General features: G+C 34.1%; 1 protein-coding gene and 1 long non-coding RNA gene across 4 annotated transcripts; one reads left to right on the forward strand and one right to left on the reverse strand.

Annotated features, from left to right (window-relative positions):
* Positions 1 to 1,831: 1,831 nt before the first annotated feature.
* On the reverse strand, positions 1,832 to 25,828 carry LOC126591165 (beta-amyrin synthase-like). Of its 2 annotated transcripts, none has more exons than XM_050256748.1 (18): positions 25,622 to 25,828; positions 25,221 to 25,406; positions 24,990 to 25,079; positions 24,663 to 24,860; positions 23,677 to 23,761; positions 21,320 to 21,486; positions 11,505 to 11,693; positions 10,040 to 10,153; positions 5,457 to 5,585; positions 5,102 to 5,224; positions 4,886 to 4,984; positions 4,718 to 4,774; positions 4,585 to 4,631; positions 4,353 to 4,496; positions 3,904 to 4,081; positions 3,696 to 3,776; positions 3,512 to 3,595; positions 1,832 to 2,223 (listed from the first exon to the last, which is right to left on the reverse strand). In XM_050256748.1, exons 1-18 carry the CDS (start codon positions 25,820 to 25,822, stop codon positions 2,092 to 2,094), a joined length of 2,304 nt encoding a protein of 767 aa, XP_050112705.1. In that variant the 5' UTR covers positions 25,823 to 25,828; the 3' UTR covers positions 1,832 to 2,091. The 2 variants fall into 2 exon arrangements, with proteins under 2 accessions (XP_050112705.1, XP_050112704.1); XM_050256747.1 differs by having other exon boundaries at positions 3,904 to 4,090; positions 25,622 to 25,822.
* On the forward strand, positions 7,175 to 9,691 carry LOC126591166 (uncharacterized). Of its 2 annotated transcripts, XR_007612264.1 has the most exons (5): positions 7,181 to 7,537; positions 7,913 to 7,978; positions 8,227 to 8,290; positions 9,061 to 9,140; positions 9,543 to 9,691. It is a non-coding gene; the product is annotated as an uncharacterized LOC126591166 (long non-coding RNA). The 2 variants fall into 2 exon arrangements; XR_007612263.1 differs by having other exon boundaries at positions 7,175 to 7,978.

The raw sequence follows: 25,828 nt of genomic DNA on the forward strand, positions 1-25,828 counted from the left end.
AACATAAAATGTTAAGTTTGTGACATTCGCTAGATTGCTCCGGTCACTAGTGTGGATAAGTATGTAAATGGATAGGGACAGGGAAACAAACACAAGATGTACGTGGTTCAGCCAGATTGGCTACGTCTACAGAGTAGAGGAGTTCTCATTAATTGTGAAGGGTTTACACAAGTATATAGGTTCAAGCTCTCCTTTAGTGAGTACTAGTGAATGATTTAGTACAAATGACATTAGGAAATATTGTGGGAGAATGATCTCCTTTTATAGAAGAGAGTTTATAGCTTTGTTCTGACATTGACACGTGTCATGTTTGTGATTGGCTTCTGATGTTGACACGTGTCACATTATGATTGGCTTCTGATGTCGACACGTGTCGCGCTGTGATTGGCCTCCTGGTTGAAGGGAAACTCTTCTGGGTCTTTGACGGTATAACGTTGACCGGTGCTCAGTAGTTTCAAGATTGGTCAAGTATGGTACAAACAAACTCTATTACAAAATACTCGACTGTTCTATTTATACCAATTCAAAGGCGGCTACTCAAATATTTGTTCTCACGATATATTAAATGAGTCTTGTTGGTGAAATTGATGAAGTGCTTAGTCATATGTGGGTAAATATTCTCAAAGTAAACAACTAAACTTTTGGGAAAAAAAACAAGAAAAAAAAGCCCAACTAAACTAGCACTCAACTAACCGGGCAAATTACTTGAACTTGATTCAATAGGGTCTAAAGTAATACAAATCACACTAAAATGATCTTAAATTTATTTCAGATGATAGGCATATTGATCATGTACTAGATATGGGGGCCTCATGGGCTTTTTCGCACAACAAATTCCACGGGAAGCCTAGCCTAACCTAATTAACATGATTTAATTTGTTTGAGTTTTCTCTTAATATATATCTAATTAAGAATACAATTTTTTTTTCTTCTCAAATAAAAAAAGGAATACAATTTTTTAAGGGAATTATTGTTCGCACTGTAAATTTTTTATTTTGCACTCCAAATTTTCTATAATTAAAAAGAATATTGCATGCAGTTATGAAGAATGTAGAATGAGATTTTTTGAATGTTAATAACAATTCTCTTTTTTAAATATCACAAGTTTCTTTAATATATATAGACACTGTTTTGTTTATACCATAATTTATTAGCTATAGTTTTTTTTTTTTTTTTGAGAACTTTTTATTAGCTATAGTTTGGTTTAAACTTATTATACATGGATTTATATTTAACTATCACAAGTTTAAAAGCAAGTTTGTTATGCTAACTTATCAAGTACCAATCACTTCATTGCCAACTTACTTTTTTTTTTTTTTTTAATGGGGGACAACTAATGATAAGCCACGGTTATCCATCTCTTTTAGGCCCAGAGAGGCTATGAGGAATTTCACCCTGCTTGTGGCCATAGTCAAGCAAAATCACCAGCTCGGCAACATCAAACCCGTTGTTTATTAGGGAGTCGCAATCTACGCCTTTGCCATTGGACCACTTATTGTGTTTCATTTCAACTTATCATGTAAAGGATATTGACTATCTTTTTTTTTCTTTTTCCGAGGGGTTAAAAACGTAAGTATCATAGTCAAATATTTTATTTTATTTTATTTGTATTTCTAAGATAATATCTTGTCTGCTACCTCTCGTAGTACCACTGCAATTAGTTTTCTTACTACTCGGTATGATGCATTACATAAATATAAGCATGCAAATCTATGTATTAGATCAATAAATTTTTTTATGTATTACAGTTTACTTACAAGAAATAATCCAAGAAAAATGAAATGACATTAAGGCAGATAGCTCAAATACAGGAAAATAAACAATATAAGACTAAACATTATTGATGCAGAATTTTATTATTGTACGTAAATAGAGTTTACCGTTGTAATAGTTACAATACCATTCACTAATATGCAAACATAATTAACTGTTGCACACTCGAGCATCATGCAGACTGATATTAATATATATTTGGATCCTTATATATCAGTCATGAAGATGAAGTCCCATGATTATTTATAAACACATACAAGATCATTCATTTCATCAATGTGAGATTTATTCTCAACCATTTATAAATCTTTTGTTGTATTAAACGCCTGCGGCGGAAGCCAATGGAACCTGCATGCAGCTGCAGTATTCTGCAAGAGCCATTAACGGGAAAGTAATGCAATAATTTGCGTAGTGTAACATGCAATTACTAAAGAAAGCACCTGTCAATTCCTGCAAAAAAAAAAAAAATTAAAATTAAAGTTAGTTAGAATGGTAGTTTAATTATTTATTTTCCGCTCCTCCACTTGCATAGTTGCATATCAGTGAATGCATATTATTTTTAAGAAAAAAGCTAATTAACCATCATTATCCAATATTTATATATGAGAATATGACTTTAATCCTTTGAAACTTAACTTTCGTTACATAAAATCAAACATTAACTTTTTACTTTAAAACTCATTGACTAGGCTCCACACAAGCAAATACATTAATTATGTTTGACTTCACCAGTTGTACATTTTTTGAATGCCTAAAATACCCTTAATAACATTTTTTACCTATACAATTAATTGTATACGAATTAAAAGGTGGATTAATGATTCTTGAAAAGACAAATAAGCATTAATATGTCTTCATAGTGTGATTATATATATATATATAGAATAATGTAATTTAACAAATATGTGGGGAAATAACAAATGTGCCAAATATATGTGCTAATATATGGAAAATAATTTACCTACAACATAAAGAATTGTTATTTACCTCAAAGTTATTTTACATATAAATATAGGTAAATTATTTTACACACACATAATAATAATAATAATATAATAATAATAATAATAATAATAGTAATAATAGAATGTGCCTCATATATAAATATATATATGTATTAATACATGTAAAATAATTTATCTACAACATATAGAAATGTTATTTTATTCAAAGTTAATTTACCTATATTTTAAATATAGTTATAGGTAAATTAATTTACAGAGACATACATATGGTAAACAATATGTGCCTAATATATATACTAATACATGCATCAATAATTTACCTACAACATTATTTACCTATATATTACATATAAATATTGATAAATTATTTTACACACCATAATAATAATGTGACGAATATATGTAATGATTTACCTACAAAAAATAAAAATATTACTTTATTTCAAATACATATAATTATAAGTAGCTAAAAAAGGTCAAGAGGAGTAATTAGAATTTAATGCCCATATTATGTGGGCATGATTGAAGTCAAAATTGGAGGGTTGTGTGAGAAAACGTTAGAAGGGTAGTGGCATATGTTGTAAATTATCTGAAGTAATAGGTCAATTAATTTTTAACATGGCATCATATTTGAATTTTGGGTTTATATTGGATTTTTAAAGATAAATGAGTTTTTATTTAAAAATCACGAGTTGTATGAGTCTATATCTAAAGAACATAAATATTCATTTTTCCTCTGAGAAATGATCATTTAGCAGCATAGAAAGCGGTACCTGTTGAGGGAATCCACCGTTCTCCATCTGAGAATTGATTAACAGCTTCGCAGCACGGTGAAGAGGAGTCGGGTCTCTTTCTGCCTATTACAATTTTATAAAACAAGTGTTAATTAATGCTTAATAGATGAATGAAATTTTGTTTACGAGACTATTTTAAGTTTTTTAAAAGTCATTAGTTCACCTGCTGGGCATGAATTAAACCCATTAAAGCCCATGCAGTTTGTACTAAGTTCGATCTTCTTCCTTCGAGTGGTATTAATTTCTGCATAACAATAAAGAACCAAGCCATTTCTGCTGCTTAGAGAAGACACAAAATTCCTGGTGTTTTTCACTATGCCAACTAGCCAAGATAACCGAACACCATTGTTCGGGCATGAAATCCTAGTTACCTTGTTTGGGCATGAAAGGTAGCTCTCTCCCCATCCACCATCATCTCCTTGGGTTGTAAGTAGAAAGCGAACACCATTGCGCATAGCCGGACAATTGCAATAAGTTTTTCCAGCAGCTGCCAAACCTTTAAGCGCAAACCATGCACCGTATGTGAAGCAAATTCCCCAAACTCCATACCTGTAATGACTTCCCATATGTAATTAATTTCATTTTCTTTTTACCAAAGTAAATAGAGGATTAGGCGATGTTAGCTCCTCAATATTAATCTGAATGGTGCCCACAATCCCTATTATCTTAACAAACCTATAGCAGAGAAGTTGTGATAGGTTATGAAGATAAGAAGCAACAGCCCAAGGAAGACAAAAATCCCACCAAAATGGTTTCAAATGTTTAAGTGTCAAAGAAATGTTTGGAACAAATTTTAAACCTTCAAATGCACAGAGCATACCATGAACCATCAGGGTTTTGTGTGTCTTCAAGATATTGTGCAGCGCGAACAATAAATTCTTCTATCTCTTCCTTCCTATACTCAGGATGTAACTTTTTGAACAAAACCATAGTTTGTAATGCCGAGGAAGTGAGCTCAACATACCTAGATCAGTTATAGTTTAATTATTTTATTTGGAGCCAAGAATATGAAGAAAAGATTAATGAAATGAAGAGCAAGATCAGGATCTTACTCATGCTCAGTGACGATGTTCTCAAGAAAATCCACGGGATTAAGCATCTAGAAAGAAACAAATTAAAAAGACAACTTCTAGTGATATATGCTACATAAAATGTAAATTGTATGCTTACTCCCAATTACCATACCTCCAACCATGATGGAGCTCCTGCTGGCTCCCATATTGATACACCACCATTTTTACTCTGCATATGAATAATTCATAGAACCTTCTCTTTTCATCCATTAAAGTAATGGAACTTAAGGAAAGCCAGAGTACCAGAAAAGGAAAGACTTCAGAAAAGCACTAAACACACCTGCATAGTGAGCAGGAGGTTAACAGCATCATATACTCGCTCCAGTTCGATTTTATCACCAACAATTTCTGATGGCATCATTGAGAGTAATAGGCAACACTGTGTACAAGAGAATATATCATACAGAGTTTTGAAGTAAGATGTATTGCATGCATTTTCAGAAGCTTATAAATTCTCAATTTGGTTTAATTGTTGGCACATAAATTGTTGCTTTACCTTCAGATTTTCTGAAAGGGAATCAGAAGCTGGCAATCCGTGATCTTGATCAGATAAAGTCCATGATCCTTTCGAAGTGCATCGAAACATGCTCTTAAAATCACCAACAGGATTATCCCTCACCTTCAAAATTGTAGTGGGATGTATAGAACAAGTAAGCCCTTGACGATCAAATTTGTAGTGGGATATATATAGATCATTTTGGACGAATTTTATTAGTAACCTCAGTTTCTTCTTGGGTTTTCATTGATTTTTCTAAAAAAACTAAGGATGATTGGAGTAATATCTTTTACATCATAGATTAAAGAAGGTAATGAATACAATTGAGCATATAATTCTTATATAACTAAAAAACCTGGGATTTCTTTATGAAGTCATGTCCTTTCATAAGTGTGGGACCAGTCTCAGAAGCACTTAGGATGCGAGTGGCAGCAAGAAAAGCTTCAATGATATAACCAATATCCCAAGATTGACTACCCAGAGTCTGCACAGTATGATGGCAACAGTCCAAACTCAGCGCCTCATTGTCTCTTGGAGAACCATATTCAGCAATTAAAACAAATATATAATTTTTTTAAAGGAAGATTCCACGGTACCTTATTAAAAAAAAGAGATATCGGTACCATCTAAGAGACACTATGATGACTCTATATTATATTTAAGGGTACATAATATGATAAGGTTCATGTTAGTGACAAAGAATGATGTGATTTATTACAATAATAAGATTAATAGTTACATTGTGGACGTCCTATACATTGTCAAGGTAAGTTTGTGTACTTCAACATGATTCAATTACAAAATTCCATTTATTGTTACACCAATGACATACTATTACAGTATAGACATTTGTTATTAGGGAATGTTATGAACTTACAACATTGTTATCGTGTTACAACATGAACCAACATACAAGATTTAAGGTAAGGTTACACCGTAATAGTTCAAATTTACACTACCCAGTTACCTAATTATAGTAATGTTATATTCAAAGGGTTTTTGAACATTACATATTGATTTTAATTCTTTAAAGTGTACCTTTATTAAAATTCATATTCTATTTTTATTTAATGTGTATTTTTATTTAATGTCTCCACATTAAAAATTTTGATTTTATTAATATGCACATTTTAATTCTTTCAGTTATAAATAAACCTAAATGAGAAAAACTTTAAAGAAATTAGTGATACATTAGAAAAATACGTAATTACATAAGTTTGCAGAAATGATCCCCTTTTAAAAGAAAAAAAAAATAAGTTAACTTGTTTGTACCTAAATGTCTATACCTAAATGTTTGTATCGAAATACATTATAATGAATTAGTATACCTAAATATTTCTACCGAAATATTGCGTACCTAAATTTTTGTACCGAAATATATTTATAATGAGTTAGTATACCTAAAATATATGTACCAAAATATATTATAATAAATTACTTAGACTTGGAAAAAGGAAAATTATGACATTACCAAAAAATAAAATAAAAATGACATAGAACATAAATACTAACATTTAAATAAAACAAGGGACTAAACTCAATTTTGAATCTTGTATCAGGCATTAAACTAAACCTCATCTTATTTAAATATTAAAATCTATTTTTCTACATATTTTTTACTACGACTAATGATATTGGTGTCACTATACCAAGGTTCCGCTTTATGGTGTGGACGTTAGATTACACCGTAATCGTTCAAATTTACACTTCAAAGTTATATAATTATTTTATTGTTACATTTAATTATACCAAATGACGTCGGTATTACCATACAAACATTGCTTTTTAGGGTCTAGACGTTAAATTACATTGTTAAAGGTAGTATATTACAGTTGAACGTTTTTGCATTAGAGTTTAACATTTAAATTAAAGGAAAACTAATGAAAAGGGCTTGAAAACTTTGAGTTTTAATGATAAGGACAAAATAAAGGGTAAAGTGAATAGTACCAGGATTGACTTTTTAGTATAAAAATGTGGTTTTTCGTTAAAGTGAACAGTACCGGGTGCTTTTCGTTAAAGTTCCCTTAAATTAAATGATACCGGTACCTTTATTTTTCTTTAAGTACTGTAGATGGATTCTAGAACTGAAATCCAGTAGTAACAAATTCAATATATACTAAAACTGAAAATCAACTGAAATACTGTTCATAATAACAATGTAGTTCCGATTTTTTCCTTGCTTAGTTTGTATTATTATAAGTCTGCCATTCTGTCTGCTGGGTTCTTGAGCTGTCGTTTACTCTCTTGGACAGCACAGCGAGAAAACTCAATTTCCTCCTCCACGTCTACGTTCGCTCGACTTCAATTCGAGCCAAAAAAATCTCCGACAGCCCGCACAACCCATCAAACCCTAGAAATCATTTCTTTTTTTGGGCATCCGGAGGGCTCCTCCTTATTTGTCTCTGCTCTTTATTCTCTCCATTCGATTCAATTTCGGTGAGTTCTTCGTTGATCCTTGCCCTCATAGTTTCCTAATTTGATTTTCTTGGGTGTCTTTAGCCGTCATTTTGATCTGGGTTTTCTGCGTTGTTGCTTTTAGTTTTTGGGTTTTAATTTTTTCGGTGGTTTGATGAATCTGTGTGCGAGTATTTGGTGTTTTGTTAATTAAGTTGTATTTGGGGCCTAGGGTAAGCTCAGAAACTAAAAGAATTGAGTTCTACTGATGAAATAGGTTTCTTTTGGGAATGCTGTTAGTAGTTTGGATGGCAGTTTGGATGGCTTACGTATAAACATACAACCCATATTGAACTCCTTCAATTCTATTCCTTTATGAATAGTTTAATTGATACGGCCTATTTGTTGATGAGATAGTCTATCAAAACGTTATGGAGTTCAATACGCGAGGAATTATCTGCATACCTGAAGGATGAATTTAAGGTAAATTATACTAAAGTTGGTAGTAGCTCATCTCTGTCTCCTTCCCCTCTACTTGCACCAATTGTGACAGATTTTCCTTTTTGGTTCTATCTCAGGAGTTGTTCAAGGACTAATTGAGAGATATTTTATTTTTTGGCAGATATATATCATGCATTATATTTGGGTGTTTGAACATGTTTGTCTAAAAGTATACTCTGTTTTTTAGCGTACAACTTTTATTTTTCTCTTTCCTATTATATATTTTATAGGCCAAAGAAGCCCAGAGAAAAGCTATTGAAGTAAGGAGTGAAGAAGCTAAAGCAGCATTTGAAAGTATGATTTAAGTTTTACTCTGTACTTAACACAAGATACTCCTGACATTTCAAATACAGTAACTTCCCAAACACTGATATTTTGGTTTTCTATTGGTATATGTGAAACCAGCTTGATATACGTTACAAGGTTGAGGGTTGAGGGTAGTTGGCAAATAACAAAAGTAATTTATTGTCTACTGTATATAAAACCAACCATGGAATAAGAGTGTCGTTTTGCTCTAAGTTTTTGAATTAATGTAAGAATGGTTTTCTTATTTAACTTGCCAAATGCATAAATAATTAGATTATTCTGTAGTATTTTGCTATGGTGGTATTAATTTTTTTTTTTGAGTACATCGTATTTTTACACTAAGGGGAGGAGGAGTTCGGCTAAGCCACACAATGGAAAGCCTAATTTGGTATCGAATTCACCATCCACGGGATTTAAACTTAAGACCTCTCACTTCCAGGTGAAGAGGAATACCACCAGACCGTAGTACTGAGTGACTTATTCTGTTTTTAGATGGCTTAATCCGGCTTATTCTGTAATTTTCATGTCTAATTAGGTACTAATGTTTCTACTTTCTGTGTTCTGTAAATTTTTTTGGTCATGAGTTGTTATTAGTTTCTATTGACAAGGAAATGCTTGAGTTTGCAATTCAACCCTTAGATTTAATGTAATTGTATTTTATCGTATTTCTGAGGAAATCTATATACGGTCTATGACAATAAATTACTAGCCTTCCTATTGGTTTGTTATAATTAATTTGGAATGGTTGGTTTCAGCAGCCATCTAAGAAGGAACAAATTGATGTGGAATGAGATATTGTCAATGAATTGTGGAGCTCATTATCGATTCTTGGCCTGATGTAAGTACTTTACTTTATGTTTTTCTGTCTGCCACGTGTTTTCTTCTTTTGTTTAAAATAGAAGTCTTAGTTCCAATAAAAATATAACTAGAGTTACTACATTTTATGCCTCTTTTCTTTCTATTTTAGTACTCAAGGAGGTATTTAATATGTCATAGAAGGTCAAAGGCCTTTGCTTTAATTTCCAAATTTTCAAATTGAATGTGCTTATGTAATCTTAATATTGATTTTATTTTTTCTTTTTTTGTTTTTATTTATTAGTATTTGACTCTTCTCCAATTCTCCCTTTCGACCCTTTTAATCTTCTTTTGTTTCGATTTTGATAATTACCCAGTTGAAATTTGTAATTAATAAGTTGGATTTTATATTTAATTTAATCTGTATATTTTGTAAAATATGTAGGGGGAGTTCAAAGTCGAGAGGGGTACACACATATTAAGCATATGTATCTCAGTCGGATTGTAGATTTTGTATGTAAATAGTATGTATCTCAGTTAGATTGTAGATTTTGTGTGATTTTTAACAGGACTATCAAATCTTTTTCATGTAAATAGCATGTAATACACATCAAGTAGTACTAGATACAAAGTTTTTGTATGATTTTCAATCCCGCAGCATCGCGCGGGGCATTCCTTGCTAGTTCATACCAGAAGTGGGTGTGCAATACCAAGCAATAATAAATTTTGGGGATTAATACAAGAAATAAACCCTCCTCATTTTATGAAAAATGCTAGAGAGACTATAATTTGTAAATCATTTTGGAACCATTTCTCTAATGCTTTTATTAGACATATGGTTTAAATGTCGTTTACAAAATATGGTCCCTCTATCATCACCCAATATTTAAACAATATTCCAACATTGCCTCTTGTTTTCTCTATTTTATGGGCTGTACTAACCTGCACTTTCATTCCATCTTCTGCAACCCATAGGAAGTCTGGAACCCGAGCAAGATGCTTTTTGAAAGAATCACCATCGGGGTCTTCAACCCAACAAGCAAGCATGCATAGTGTCTTTGCATTTCAAGCCATATAAATATTTTAGAAGAGAATCAGAAAAATAAATAGTGGCATAGTGCCTTTCCATTTCAAGTCGTATTAATTATCCTTACTATTTTATTTTTATCACAAATAATACATGAAATTAGTCTAACCCTAACAAAATGGTTTTTAAAATGAAACTCGATCAATGTCGTCCTTAAATATGAATGCTGCAAATCAATACCATTCTTCCTCCTTTTTACCATTTGTTAGCATGACGACATAGCATATGAGTGGGACCAATATGGCCACGCGAAACCTTCTTAAAATCATGATTTAAAAACTTAAAAGAAATCTAAAGATATAAAAATAATTATATGTTCAATTTGAATATCTAAACTACTTATTAATAGAATCCTCTTTGTCAATCAAAGATAATGAAAATATTATTTAGTCTTCTATCACAAAAAAATGATAAGCAATAATATAATTTTTAAATTTTACTGTTTTTAATTTAACTCTCACCTAAAAGTGATGTTAAGATATATCTAATTAAAAAAATAAAAATAAAAACCTCCCAGGCCACCCACATTCTCTCTCTCCCCCTCTCTCCCTCTCTTCTTGCCTTTTTTAAAAAAAAAAAGTGTTTTTACACACAAAGTGTGTAGGCAAATACAAGTTAAATATAAAGAAAATGTTTGGAAAAAAACAAAAGGGGGGAAAAAAGTGTAGCAGAACCTCAACTACCAAAATCATCCCCTTCCATTCTTTTTCTTCTTATTCCATATCGACCACTACCCGGTATTGGTGTGCCCCGCCGTCCTCCACTTCTTTCGTCCGAAGATAAAACTCATGGCTAACAGACCCGCAACAAACCGACGAACCCGTGTACTTTCAGGCCTTTCTCGCCTTCTCCAGACGCTATGCACGCAACAACTTCTCCTGTCTAAATTCAACCCACGATAACCTTCTCTAGCGGGGATTCAAAGGGAAATTTTCAAACAGCTATGAGATTTTATGCTTTTCCACTGATATCATCGAAAAAAAATTCCTTTGATAAGGATACTGGAACCAAAACATGAATTTTTCACAAATCATGAGCAGATTAAAAAAATTATTTTTTAACTGCTTTTTTTCTTATTTATTTATTGTTACTATAGAATTTTAATTAGTTTGGTAAATTCTTTCATCTTTATTTTTAACCCATTTGACCCTATTTAATTAAAAATGTCCGGTGATATGTGTGCCATGTGAGCACACTAGTAAAATATTTGGCGAAAATGAATGGAAGGATGATATTGATTTGGAGCATTTTTAATGACCATCTTAATGAGGTTGATCAATTTCAGATACTATTTATGATATAAACACCATTAATAATTACCTTTTCTACACTTCCAATGGTAATATACCGACTGCTCTCATCTTCATAATGTATGTGTTTGATTGTTTCTTGAAGAGCTTTCTCTCTCAACTTGGTAAAGGGCCAAACGTTAAGAAGAGGCTCAGTAATCATGTACATGGAATCCCACACCAAATCTTGCATCCATGGATGGGGATAGTATATGTCCACCTGCATGCATGTATTACACAAAATTTTCAATCTCGTAATCCCACGTGATATGTACATCCTTAGTGTGAAAGACATTAATACTAATATGATAAGTAAATGAGATACATCTAGCATTACTCTACTATGAAATAAATCATGTATTCTAATATATATATATATTGTTGTGAATAGAATAACTATTTAGAAATTGTGTAAACTTAACACAGAATCCTAATAGGATTTGAAGACTAAATCCTCATAGGTTTGTATCACTTGTAAGGCAAGAAAATCCATCATGATTAGTATAAATAAAGGTATAAGGCCAAGAGGCGAGGGCATAATTCTCATACACTTAAGCCCTTCTCTCTAACCCACTTTTTTAATTAGTTTCACATCATGCCATCAACACGACATTTGTCTGCGAGAAGGAGAGGATCTTGAAGAAAACCCCGCGAAAGCTTTTTCACCATTTCATCAACATCCAAGTAATCATAAACCCTAATCTATTTGATATCAATTTAATTTATGTCATGATTACTAAGATTACTATTCTGAGTTATATGCAAGTTATATGTTGATGAATATGTGTAGGTATATCAAGAAAGAAAGAAAAACGAAGGATGCCAAAACCCTAAATTGCAGAAGTTGGGGCTAGAGCCGCGCTAGTCCTAGCCCAGGTCCAGACGACATGTCGTTTGGCATGTCTTCTTCTTCCCAATCTGTCGCCGCCTCCCTGCTTTGTGCAGTCGTAAGTGCTGCGATCCCAAGACACATCCGATGATTTTTGTTGTCGTTGATCATGATGCCACCTATCTCCAACATCGTTGTTATGAATACATGTTGAGTGAATATTCATTCTAATCTCGAGCCCAAAGTTGCGAGCGTGCCATTTAAAAACCTGGGGGTTTTTTCCTAGAAGCACACTAACCATGTTGAGAATTGTTGAATTTTGGTTTCAATATTTGTTGTATATTTCATTATGAATGTTACAAGAGAGTGAAGGCAACTCTTATAGAAAGCCAAAAGAAAGCTACAATAGATTGTAGGATAACTACACAAACATAATCCCTAAAAGCTGCCCTCACAAGTGGAAAAGCAAAAACCAAATTACAAGTAAAGAAGTTTTTACAAGCAACTAAGAAAGGTTGATGTAAGGTGAATGACAAGCTATGGAAATGTTGATGTAAGGTAAATGACAAGCTATGGAAAGTGAGGTTGATGTAAGGTGAATGACAAGCTATGGAAATGTTGATGTAAGGTGAATGATAAGCTATGGAAAGTGACTTTAGCCTATGACTTAGCTAAAGTGAGGATGACAACTCATACATACAACTCATCCATACAAACCGGTTTCAATACACCCTCTCAAGCTGGATCAATGGGATTGATTGATCCAAGCTTGCACAACAAACGCTGAAACTGAGTAGAGTCTAGTGCTTTTGTGAATAAATCAACAAGTTGATCGTGGCTGCGTGTGAACACGATGTCTATCACATTGGATTGAACTTGAGCACGAATATAATGGCAGTCAACTTTAATATGTTTGGTCCTTTCATGGAATAATGGATTAGAGGCAATGTGCATGGCAGCTTGGTTATCACAATACAAGGACATAGATGCCATGCTTGTGAATCCGAGCTCGGAAAGAAGACTTTTCAACCATATGAGTTCACAGGTTGTTGCTGTCATAGCCCTACACTTAGCTTCGGCACTAGATCGAGCAATAACAGTTTGTTTCTTGCTCTTCCAAGTGACAAGGTTCCTTCCAACAAATGTGCAAAAACCTGTTGTGGATTTTCGATCAAAGGCATTTCCAGCTCAGTCAACATCTGTGTAGGCCAAGATGTGATTTGATCCATTGTTCTTCATAATTATCCCCCTTCCTACTAAGCCCTTGAGATATCGAAGTATTCTCTTGACGATTTCCCAGTGAACTAGAGTATGAGAGTGCATGAACTGACTGACTAGGCTAACTGAATATGAGATATCAAGCCTAGTAATAGTGAGATAAATAAGTTTCCCAACCATTCGCTGATAAACACTAGGGTTTGAAAGAGGTTTACCTTTTTCATGCCACTGAAGTTTGCTAGCTAGGGGTGTCCGAGCTGGTTTACATTCCATCATGTTAGCTTCATCTAGAAGATCAAGAACATACTTTCTTTGATTTAAGAACAATCCCTTTGAAGAGGTAGCCATCTCAATTCCAAGAAAGTATTTCAAGGGCCCCAAGTCTTTAATGGCAAATTTTTGGTGAAGTGACTGCTTAAGCGTCTTGATTTCACTTATATTGTCACCAATAATAATTAGGTCGTCAACATATATAAGCACAACTAATTTGCCAGCAATACTATTTCGAACAAACAAAGAAGAGTTAGCAGGACTCATTTTGAACCCTGCAGCTTCAAGGACTGAACTAAGCTTCGAATACCAAGCTCGAGGAGACTGTTTGAAACCATATATGGCTTTGTGAAGTCTGCAGACCTTGTTGGGTTCATTTTCTCTTGAATGACCAGGAGGCAACTTCATGTACACTTCTTCTTCAAGATCCCCATGAAGAAATGCATTCTTCACATCCATTTGGAATAAGGGCCATGCATTATTGACTGCCACAGACAATAATACCCTCACTGTGTTCATTTTGGCAACAGGAGCAAAGGTCTCCTTATAGTCAATGCCATAGGTTTGAGTGAAGCCTTGAGCTACTAACCGTGCCTTGTGTCTTTCAATGTTTCCATTGGAGTTGAATTTGGTCTTATATATCCACCTACTTCCCACGACCTTCTTGCCATTTGGAAGATCCACCACACTCCATGTCTGGTTGTCATTCAGAGCTTGAAGCTCTTTAGTCATAGCATTTTGCCACTCAGGCATGCATGTGGCTTCATGAAAATTCCTTGGTTCGAAAGTGTGGGGCACTTTGTTAAGGAAAGAAGTATGAGAAGATGAGAATCTGTGATAAGAAATGGTTGCAGAGATAGGATGCCTTGCAATGTAAGTAACATACTCTTGTAACCTCACTGGTGGATGTCTATCTCGTGTAGGATTTCTTCTTGGTGCACTTATAGCTTGTTGATTTGGTTGAGCTTCTAATGGTTCAGAGGAGCTTGATACTGCAACATTTACACTCTCAGTGAGTTGAGAATTATCAGTGCTGATATGAGCATGAGTGATTTCATGAATTTCTGCTGGAATAGGTAGTGGAAATAGGTCCATAAGATCTTCCATATTAGCATTAGTCTCCAACCCTTTGTGGAAATAAGGTGAATATTCATCAAATCGCACATCTCTAGATACTGCCAGCTTCCCCGTGTTAGGGTTGTACACTTTGTAACCCTTTTGAGAACTGGCGTATCCCATAAACACACATTTGACAGCTCGAGGGTCGAGTTTGTCACGATGGAGAGCTTGAATGTGCATATAACAAGTACAACCAAAGGTCCTGAGGTGAGACAAACTTATAGGCTTGCCCTTCATGACTTCAAAAGGAGATTTAGTATTCAACACCCGAGTTGGCAGTCTATTAATGATGTACGTGGCAATGAGTAGAGCTTAAGACCAAAATTTCTTAGGAACATTCATTTGGATCATAAATGATCGAGTCTTCTCCAATAAGTCTCGATTCTTTCTCTTTGCCACACCATTTTGTTGTGGTGTACCAACACAACTAGTTTGATGCAAAATGCCATGATTGCTCAAGTAATTACTCATGTTATTGGAAGTGTACTTGGTACCATTATCTAATCATAACATATATAACTTAGATGAAAATTGATTGGTGATTAGGTTGTGAAAGTCCTTAAAAGCATCAAACAAATCACTTTTAAGTTTTAAAAGATACAACCAGGTTACTCTAGAATAGTCATCAATAAATGTAGCATAATATCTATACCCATCAAAGGATTCTACATGAGAAGGACCCAAAATATTAGAGTGAACAAGCTCAAAAAGTTTACTAGTTCTAGAATTAGAGGATACAAAAGGAAGTCTAGTGGTTTTTGACATTTGACAAGTTTCACACTCTAGTGTGTTTTTATAAAAAAAGGGAAACAACTTGGTCATCACATGTTCTAAGGGATGGACAAGGCGTTGAACAAATGAGTGATCACCTTGCCTTAAACTAGCCACACTCTTCCTCAATTGAAAGATGCCAATTGAGTTGTTTTGGCTACCATACATGTCTTTGACAGACACCCATAGGAGAAGGGAAGACTTTGAGTAGCTGAAAAGCTCAGACAGTTTTGGCTCCATAGAGTTAAGTAACTAGGACATGACCAGTTGATCAGTAGTATGCCATGCATCATAAGTTGGTGAAGTAGATTCTGGGGGCTCAAAGCTTCCTTTGATAAACCCTAGCTTCGATCTTCCTCCTAGAGCAAGTGACACAGCTCTTGACCAAGGAAGGTAGTTGAACTCATTTAGTAGCACCGAGCAGAGTCGTTGATTTGGATTGTTCTCAACCCCTTGGGTTAAGTTTGGGGAGGAGGATGAGGCACTGTTGGCACTAGACACATTTTCTTCTGCCATTTCTATCGATGATGAGCAAATGAAGAAGTAAAAAAAAAAAAAAAAAACAGAGTCAGGACCCTATGGTTCCTGCTCTAATACCATGTTGAGTTTTGGTTTCAATATTTGTTGTATATTTCATTATAAATGTTACAAGAGAGTGAAGGCAACTCTTATAGAGAGCCAAAAGAAAGCTACAATAGATTGTAGGATAACTACATAAACACAATCCCTAAAATCTGCCATCACAAGTGGAAAAGCAAAAACCAAATTACAAGTAAAGAAGCTTTTACAAGCAACTAAGAAAGGTTGATGTAAGGTGAATGACAAGCTATGGAAAGTGAGGTTGATGTTGATGTAAGGTGAATGACAAGCTATGGAAAGTGAGGTTGATGTAAGGTGAATGACAAGCTATGGAAAGGTTGATGTAAGGTGAATGATAAGCTATGGAAAGTGACTTTAGCCTGTGACTTAGCTAAAGTGAGGATGACAACTCATACATACAACCCATCCATACAAACCGGTTTCAATAAGAATTTTTGACCTTTATGATGTAAATCCGTTAAACCAAACTTTGTCTCTAGAATATATGGTTCTACCTATGATGCCTATGAATTTTATTCAAAGCACTAGTTCACATTTTGGTTATTTACACAATGTGGAACATCGTTAAGCTCGATTTCACCGCTTTGGAGGTATTTGGAAGAAACTACCTCAGCTAGATTCAAGACATGAAGTTCCACCTCATTGCAAAGTGTATTAGACCAACCATCGAGGCTGAGAAACAAACAAGTGAAGTTGAGAAGGCAATCGTTATGATCTTTATCTACTGCCACATGTATGATGCATTACAAACGGAATATATGTCGAAGGAAGATCCTCAAACTCTCTGGCCAGCATTAGTCAATCGATTTGGTCACTAGAAGTTGACCAGTTTGCTTGAAGCTAGGCATGATTGGATTAATTTGAAACACCAGGACTAGAAGATTGTGAACGAATATAACTTCGAAGATAGAGCATTGTTCAAATAGTATATTGGTTCACCAATTGAACTACATCCAAAAGGTGTGCTGCTTAATGGAAAAAAGCAAAAGCTTTAAGTACTCTTATGGTTGCTCAAACTCTAGATGCAAAGCAATATCAATTTCTTCCTAAATATGATGAAGAAGAGGTCTTGGAACCTGAAATTCCTTACCTAAGTGCAACTAGAGCTTTATTGTATTTAACTCTATACATTAGACTGCACATCTTCTTTGTTGTGAATCTTTTGGCAAACTACAATAATGGCCTACACGCAGACACTAGACAAGTTTTAAAGACATCATGCACCTTAAGGGTGCAATGGATATGAGCTTCTTCTATCCCTACACATCACCAAGCGGATCTAACTCCCTGATCCTCAGAATGAAGTCCGCCTTGTTGGTTATGCAACACTGGTTATTTATTTGACCCGGACAAGGTTCATTCTCAAATAGGTTATATCATTACTGTTAGAAATACAACAATATCTTGGAGATCAACCAAACAAGAGTTGTTAGAGCTGTTATGTTTTTATTTAAATATTTTAAATATATTTATGATTTGTTTTATTACAAACATTGAATATAAAACGTAAATTGTTATTAACCTTATAAATTGTCATTAACTTTATTATCTGTTCAGGATCATTAATTCACTAGAAACGTGAGAAAGCTTCTCACCTTAAAGATGAGATTCTTTCTTTGAATAGAAAAAAAGATCAAATCTATTTTTACATAATTTTTTATTCCGTTGTGATTTGGACGTTTTGATTTAGTCTATTTTGTTTTCTTCTGCATTGATTACTTGCAGCTTTCTTTCCTTTAAATCATTTACATCCCCCAACGTCTCTTTTATTTTATATATATATAAGTCCGGAGGATCCAAAAAAAAAATATATATAATAAGAAAAAAAGACAAGTTTTACAAATATTGAGTTAATAGCAACATATCGGAAATGTGTGAGTTAGAAGGTTTTTTCGTTGTTCAAGGAAGAACCTTATCAGAAGAAGGTTATGGACTGTTTTATCCTGAGGACGACGTGGTATTTGTGAATTGCTTGCACACTTTTGGCAGAGCCGCGAAATGTCTTAAAGAGAGCGAATTAGTTCGCAACTCATCCCAAGAATCATTCAACACTCAAAACTTCTACATTTTTCGGGTAACTTCGTTCCTTTCTATTTCAGATTCAACAATTTTAAGACGTTTCAATCTGCCATGAAATTGTGTTGACTGTATGTTATGTGTTAAATAGAATTCCTAACTCAAAATCGAATATCTCTCCTTATGAAAATTGAAAAATAAGAAACCAAATGTGTTGTATTTTAGAACTTGGGGTTGTTTAGCTTATGTTCATAAACCTGATCCAAAAATATCGAAATTGGCTAGTAGAGCATATGAATGTGTTTTTATTGGTTATGCATGTAATAGCAAAGCATATAGATTTTTTGATTTGAAAAACCATGTCATAATTGAGTCACTTGATGTTGATTTTTATGAGAATAAATTTCCTTTTAATCTTCGAAATAGTGGGGGTTCTAATTCTTCTAAAATTTTGAACCTACTGTCAGATACCCCTTTATGGGAGAAGAAGCAAGATGATTGAGAAACCCACTATCAGATACCCCTTTATGGGAGAAAACGATTCCAGTCATATACGGTCTGAAGAAAATTTAGTTGATTCTTTGACGAAAGGACTAACATGAGAAAATTTTTGGAAAAATCCTTTGATGAAAGGACTAACCTGAGAAAAGGTTTGGAAAACCTCGAAAGGGATGAGACTAAAGCCCGTAGAAAATTGAGTCATTTGTGATAGCAACCCAACCTATAGACTGGAGATCCCAAGAAATAGGTTCAAAGGGTAATAACAAGTCACAAGTGATATGAGTGAAGTCTTGCTAATTTTAAATTGGAAATTATTCCATGTCCATCCCTAAGAAGCATGGCATCTTGAAGCATTTTTAGGTTGAGATTTGTTCTCTTAGTAAGGTCTATACTTTATGTTGAGTGGATATTTAGCTACAGGAATATCCTTGATAGTCTTACCTATGTGAATGTGGAAGTGAGGCCGCTTCCTATGAAATCTTGGACAAGTTTCTAGAGCGTTCACTATACTAGGATACAAGCACATAGCCGTAATGTATTGGCTTTTTGAACTTCACCTTAATAAAGTTATGTGTGTGGTGTTGCCAGAGATAGAGTTCAAAACTATAAGTTACTCTAGTATAATCTGGATCACTAACACTATGTACAAGTCCAAGTTGAGAAACACCTTTACTTATGCATAGCTTTATGATATGTTGCTTGATAAATATTTTAAATAAAACAAGTGGGGGATTGTTAGAGCTGTTATGTTTTTATTTAAATAATTTAAATATATTTATGATTTGTTTTATTACAAACATTGAATATAAAACGTAAATTGTTATTAAGCTTATAAATTGTCATTAACTTTATTATCTGTTCAGGATCATTAATTCACTAAAAACATGAGAAAGCTTCTCACCTTAAAGATGGGATTCTTTCTCTGAATAGAAAAAAAGATCAAATCTATTTTTACATAATTTTTTATTCCATTGTGATTTGGACGTTTTGATTTAGTCCATTATGTTTTCTTTTGCATTGATTACTTGCAGCTTTCTTTCCCTTAAATCATTTACATCCCCCAACGTCTCTTTTAGTTTATATATATATATATATATATATATATATATATATATATATATATATATATAAGTCCGGAGGATAAAAAAAAAAGTATAATAAGAAAAAAAGACAAGTTTTACAAATATTGAGTTAATAGCAACATATCGAAAAGGTGTGAGTTAGAAGGATTTTCCGTTGTGCAAGGAAAAACCTTATCAGAAGAAGGTTCTGGGCTATTTTATCCTAGGGCCGATGTGGTGTTTGTGAATTGCTTGCACACTTTGGGTAGAGCCGCGAAACGTCTTAAAGAGAGCGAATTAGTTCGCAACTCATCCCAATAACCATTCACCACTCAAGGCTTTTACATTTTTCAAGTAACTTCGTTCCTTTCTATTTCAGATTCAACAAGAGTTGCTTGCTACGTCTTCAAATCATTCTGAGATTCTTGCCTTACACGAAGCATTGCTTGAATGCTTTTGGTTAAGGTGTGTGATTGATCACATAAGAACCTCATGTAATATTTTTTTCCATCATTGATGTTCCAACAATGATTTATGAGACAATGCTGCATGCATCGACTAGTTAAAGAAATGATACGTCAAAGGTGATAATACCAATAACATTGCACCGAAATTTTTCTTCACTTATCAACAACAAGAGCATCTGGAGATCGAAGTTAAGCAGATTTGGTCTCAAGAGAATTTGTCAACTTATTCACAAGTCATTGTCGAAGTCTTCATTTCAAAAGTTTGTTCACGGATTTGGATTGCGTAAGTTTTCTTACTTGCATCACTGATAGTTTTCTTGGAGATTGTCGAAATCGAGGGGTATTTTGAAGTATACTCTTGTGACCTTAATGTACTATTTTTCTTACGATCATGTGTACTTTTTCCCATTAGGTTTTCACTAACTTGACGAGGTTTTGATCAGACACCTACTCTGGGTTGGTCATACCTTGTATGCGTTATGATCATTATGAAGATGTAAAATATATATTGACATCCAACATTAACTTACTTTTTCTCTTTAAGACTACGGGACTACCGTAGCAAGATATTTGTGAGATTTTTTATTTTATTTTTGGATATGCACATCTACTATGAGACTCGTGTTAACAATTACTGTACCTGTCGAGAACTGGCGACAAAAACCGCCATCTCCTAATCATGATGTGATTACTTCTTAAGTTGTACACACTTAAGGAAGAGTGTTTGTGAATAGAATTATTAATTAGATACTTGATTGTGTAAACTCAGAATAGAATCTTAACAGGATTTGAAGACCAAATCCTCATAGATTTGTATCACTTGCAAGGCAAGAAAATCATTAGTGTAAATAAAGATAAAAGGCCAAAGGGTGAAGACACAATTCTCATATGCCTAAGCTCTTCTCTCTCTGCCGTCTCATCTCTCTCACCCATTTTTATAATTAGTTTCACAATGTATATATATAAAAGGGAAATAAACGAATAATTAGCTGACCTGTGCACATAAATGGCGAACTTTGCCCCATTTGATTTTGTTGTAAGGTTGAATGTAGAGTTCTTCCCTCAACTGTAATATGAGTGGGGTTATTCGGCCGACGAACTTTTTTCCATACAGATACGACATGGGCATATACGTATTGCGACAGTAGCACATCATGTTGGCTGCAACATATACAACACATATATTACATGGTGCAGAAATAATTGGGTTAGTGTTCGCTGCAACTTATACAACACATATATTACATGGTGCAGAAAAATTGGGTTAATATATAAAGCCACAACAGAACTTGTTAATAGTTCAAACACACCATTTTGGAGTGCATGCTAACAAATTCGAAGTGTGAAAAGAAAATTAATATTTGGTAGAAGTAATGAGCTTTCGTGATCACTACATGCTGTAATCATTTGAGGTAGTTAGAATAATTTTTATTACTGAGTTCCTTACGATCGTGGTTCTAAAAGATACTAAACGCTAGTCTGACGGCTAGTTAGAGTTTAATGCCTAAGCGGCTAGACGGGAACCTAAGAAGATTAGGCGGATTTGTACTTTTTTAAGTAAATTTATTACATAGTATATAAATAAGTACATGTTGTTTGAAAAGAAAAATACTTATATAAAAAATTTGGGAAAGATAAAAAGAAAAATATTTATTATAAAACATGAATATTGTGTAAAGTTATTGAGTTCTTTTTAACTAAAATTATTATTGGCCATCTATTCTTTTAAAAAAAAAAAACCTAGGGCCTGATTTAAAAAAAAAAATATATATATATTAAATGACACTTGATTTAAAAAACCCCAACCACAACATTAGCCGTCACCTTCACCCACCCCACCATTATATATATATATATATATATATCAAATGACACTTGATTTAAAAAACCCTAACCACAACATTAGCCGTCACCTTCACCCGCCCCACCATTTTCTCTCAAAACGACGAGGCGATCTCTTTTCTCACTTTCTGCAACTTATCCCATTCTCCACTCTCACTCTCTGATGAACCCACCGTCACTCCCTTCCCCCTCTTTTCAGCCAAGTGAGGTCTGTGCAGAACCCAGAACCCATCTTCTGCAGAACCAAGCTGTCAAAAGTTGCGAAGACGAGTTGCAGATGGTGAACGGCCGGTGATGAGGTTCCTGCCGATGGTGAATCGGAAATTGTAGAACCCGCCTAGACTGCCGCCTAGAGCCGCCTAGGCGGCTGCCTATTTCCTCCCCGCTTTTGTGAACACCCTGACCAAAATCACAGAGGAGCTCCGCCGCCTAGGACGATTTTTAGAATACTGCTTACTATTACTAAAAATGCTAAATGTTTTTAGACCATATTCTGTGGTCACACATGGTGTAATGATTGAATTTTTTTTTTTAATGGTTTAAACAAGATGATTTGAGATCTTATCTTCTTACGGATTCAATATTCTATTCAATTATTTATTTTAATCTATTATAATAAAAATAAAATAATTCATAATCATCCAATTAAAGTCGACTGAAACCAACCCATATGAATCTAATTATCAACTGTGACATATAGTTCAAGTAGATGACCTCTTTGGCCTAGTATTATCCTTGCTAAAAAATAGATATGTGAATCATTTCACCTTTTAACATTCTTTTATATTTAAAGAAACTAATGAAAAGAGTTTAAAAATTTTGAATTTTAATGATAAGGACAAAATAAAAGGTAAAATGAATAGTACCATGATTGATTTTTTAGTGTAAAAATGTAATTTTTCGTTAAAATGAACAGTACCAGAAACTTTTCATTGAAGTTCCTTTTATATTTACTAACACATATGGAACTGAAAAAGTGTGAGTTAACTCTTGAAATATATAATCAAATACCTAAAATTCAACAATGAGATCAAACTAGGGAGGAACTGCTTTATCTAATACCCTTTCCTTGCTTTTCTTATTTCTAAGTTTTCTAATTCGTTTTTCCCTCCCACTTTTGTTAAGTAAACATCTTTTTGTTTGGGTTATTATTGCACTTCTAATGTCTACGTAGCTTTGTTGACCTTTTTGAAAGCATATAACTATTTGATAATAAATGATTCAAAGCGGAAAGTTATTAAGCTAAGGGACTAAGCAATTTAAGTTAATTATTAATCAATCTTTAAAGCTTCTTCATCGCATCTTCAGAAAGACAAATTTCTAGATCCATCACCATATGAGTTCATTATATATAAGTTCATTAGTAAAGCAGTCCAAGTTGAAAGACCAACAACAATGTTTTTCAGGAAAATGTTGCACTTTTAGTTGAACATGAAGGAATACTCTTCATCCCAGCTTGCGCAACAGAGAGAGAGACGGCAACCTTATTAAACAATTGTCCATATGTACCTGGATGTATGGGAAGAATAGAAGGAAGTATCCAATACTCGGGAGGCATTGGGTTGCATCCGGACCAGTCAAACACTCCAAGTATCTGCATCAAAAGAAATTGGATCACTTCATAGGTCCATGCGCACGCATAGACACATACATGCATGTGTGTTACGTATCATATAATACTTTACGTATGTATATATTATATACATAGAAGAATGCTCTCTTGCCAGAAAATACTTACATTATGTATAAATGTCGAACTCTTAATTTAGACCACACTTTCAAATAAGAATACCTTTGATTATTGATATTGACATTCATAGTTAGTTTGATTACAATCTACAATATTTGGTATGTTGTCGTTTGGCCACAAATTTTCATAAAAAATTTGGCATTAAATTTAGAGATATTTTGTGTGCTAAATTCTAGACACAACCACAACAAAACCTAAATCCACTCTGAACTAGTTTGATCTCTCACAAATAAAGTATGTAGGCAATCCCCCTTCCCCCCGCGCATGCCGGGGCCCCAAAAAAATAAAGAAAAGAAAATCCCCCTTCCCCCCTCCCCCCGCGCGCCGGGGCCCCAAAAAAATAAAGAAAAGAAAAAGAAACTCCAAATCCACCAAATTCAACCCAAACATAATCCCTGACTCGCTCGTGACCAAATTGAACCGAAACAGAATCCCTAGCTCACCAAATTTGGTCAAACACCACAAGCACCATAACCAAATGGCCAGCATCAACATACAATTGAACTACGAGTTGACTTGATTCAAATCAAAAGAGATACGTAGGCAACTTGGGATTTATTCCAAGTGCAGCTACAAAACAAACACAACCACCATTCACCTCAAATGGCGGTGGAATTTCCGTCAACAACTACAGTTAAAAATAACTGAGAATAATGTATAAACACTATAGATTAGTATGAGATACTAAACTTTCTTTTCGAATAAATTACTGTATAACTTGTGTACTTGAAAAAGGCCACACTACCGAAAGCCAAATCTTTCCCCAAGAAAGTATATTGGTTACACCGCCATGGTCAAGAATCCACTTTCTTCCTCTAGCCATGCCATTGTCTTCACCTGCATCTGGTCCTTCTCCAAGCAAACGCAAACACACATAGTTGAAAGCCGTACCGAACATGCTGCTATGGCTCCCCACGGCTAATCCCCATCCACCATCTTTGTTCTACACACATATATAAAAACTCGTTATTCAAGTAACATGCAGATCTTGGACTAGCTGATCATTAATGACAGGAAAAAAAAGGGAAAAAATTTCAAACAATATAATAAGTATATGTGTGTATATATGCACCTGATGATTGTATATGCAACGCTTAACTTCTTTTCGATGTTCTGCAGATAATACAACATTAAGATTTCCAGTGATGTACAGACACATGACCTGTAAGAAGAAAGAAAAATTGTAGTATTTAGAAATATTGCATAATGATCCACTAATGAGAGCTCAAGTTTATGAAAAAGAAAAGAATTGATAATGAGGATATATATGTGTGTGTGTGTATTTGTGGTGAATTTGAATTACCAGAGGAGGTGTGTAAAACAATGGGCCAGAAAATTCAGCAGGCCAATGCCCGTGGCTTGATTGCAAGGCTGCAGTGAAACGGACAGCCCTCTTCAATGCTGCTGTCGCAGTTTCATGTGTGATTTCCTCACCTTCCTGGATCTTCAATGGAGGAATCGTTTGCTTGAAATTTTTCTCTCTTAAACACTGCATTAGTTAGTTGTAAGAAAATGCCTTTAAAATTAGCAAGAACAAGGGTTGTGACTCATGGTAGCTGGAGGCTGTGAGGTTTGGAGCTTATTTAATTATCATGCTCCTAAATAGTGACAAATATTCAGGCTCCGCCACTGATGTTTCTTTTATCTTTTACTTGGCTAGCTAGAATTATCATGATAAGTCTAATATTTGAGCAAATTATGCACCTGCATTCTCCACAGTAAGTCACTGCTAGGTTTGACCTGGAATCGGTTTTGGTGGTAATTTTGACGAGCCTCTTCAATCTCAGCACGCTCTTGAGGAGTACCTGCATGGGGATCAAACTCCCATGTCTGCCTCCCCGTGAAGTTGTTTGTGCTGAACAAAAATGGGTCATTTTCACCCTCCCCAATTTTCAGCCTCCACATTTTCTT

The sequence above is a fragment of the Malus sylvestris genome, chromosome 11 (assembly GCF_916048215.2).
Source record: "Malus sylvestris chromosome 11, drMalSylv7.2, whole genome shotgun sequence".
Classification (NCBI taxonomy): domain Eukaryota; kingdom Viridiplantae; phylum Streptophyta; class Magnoliopsida; order Rosales; family Rosaceae; genus Malus; species Malus sylvestris.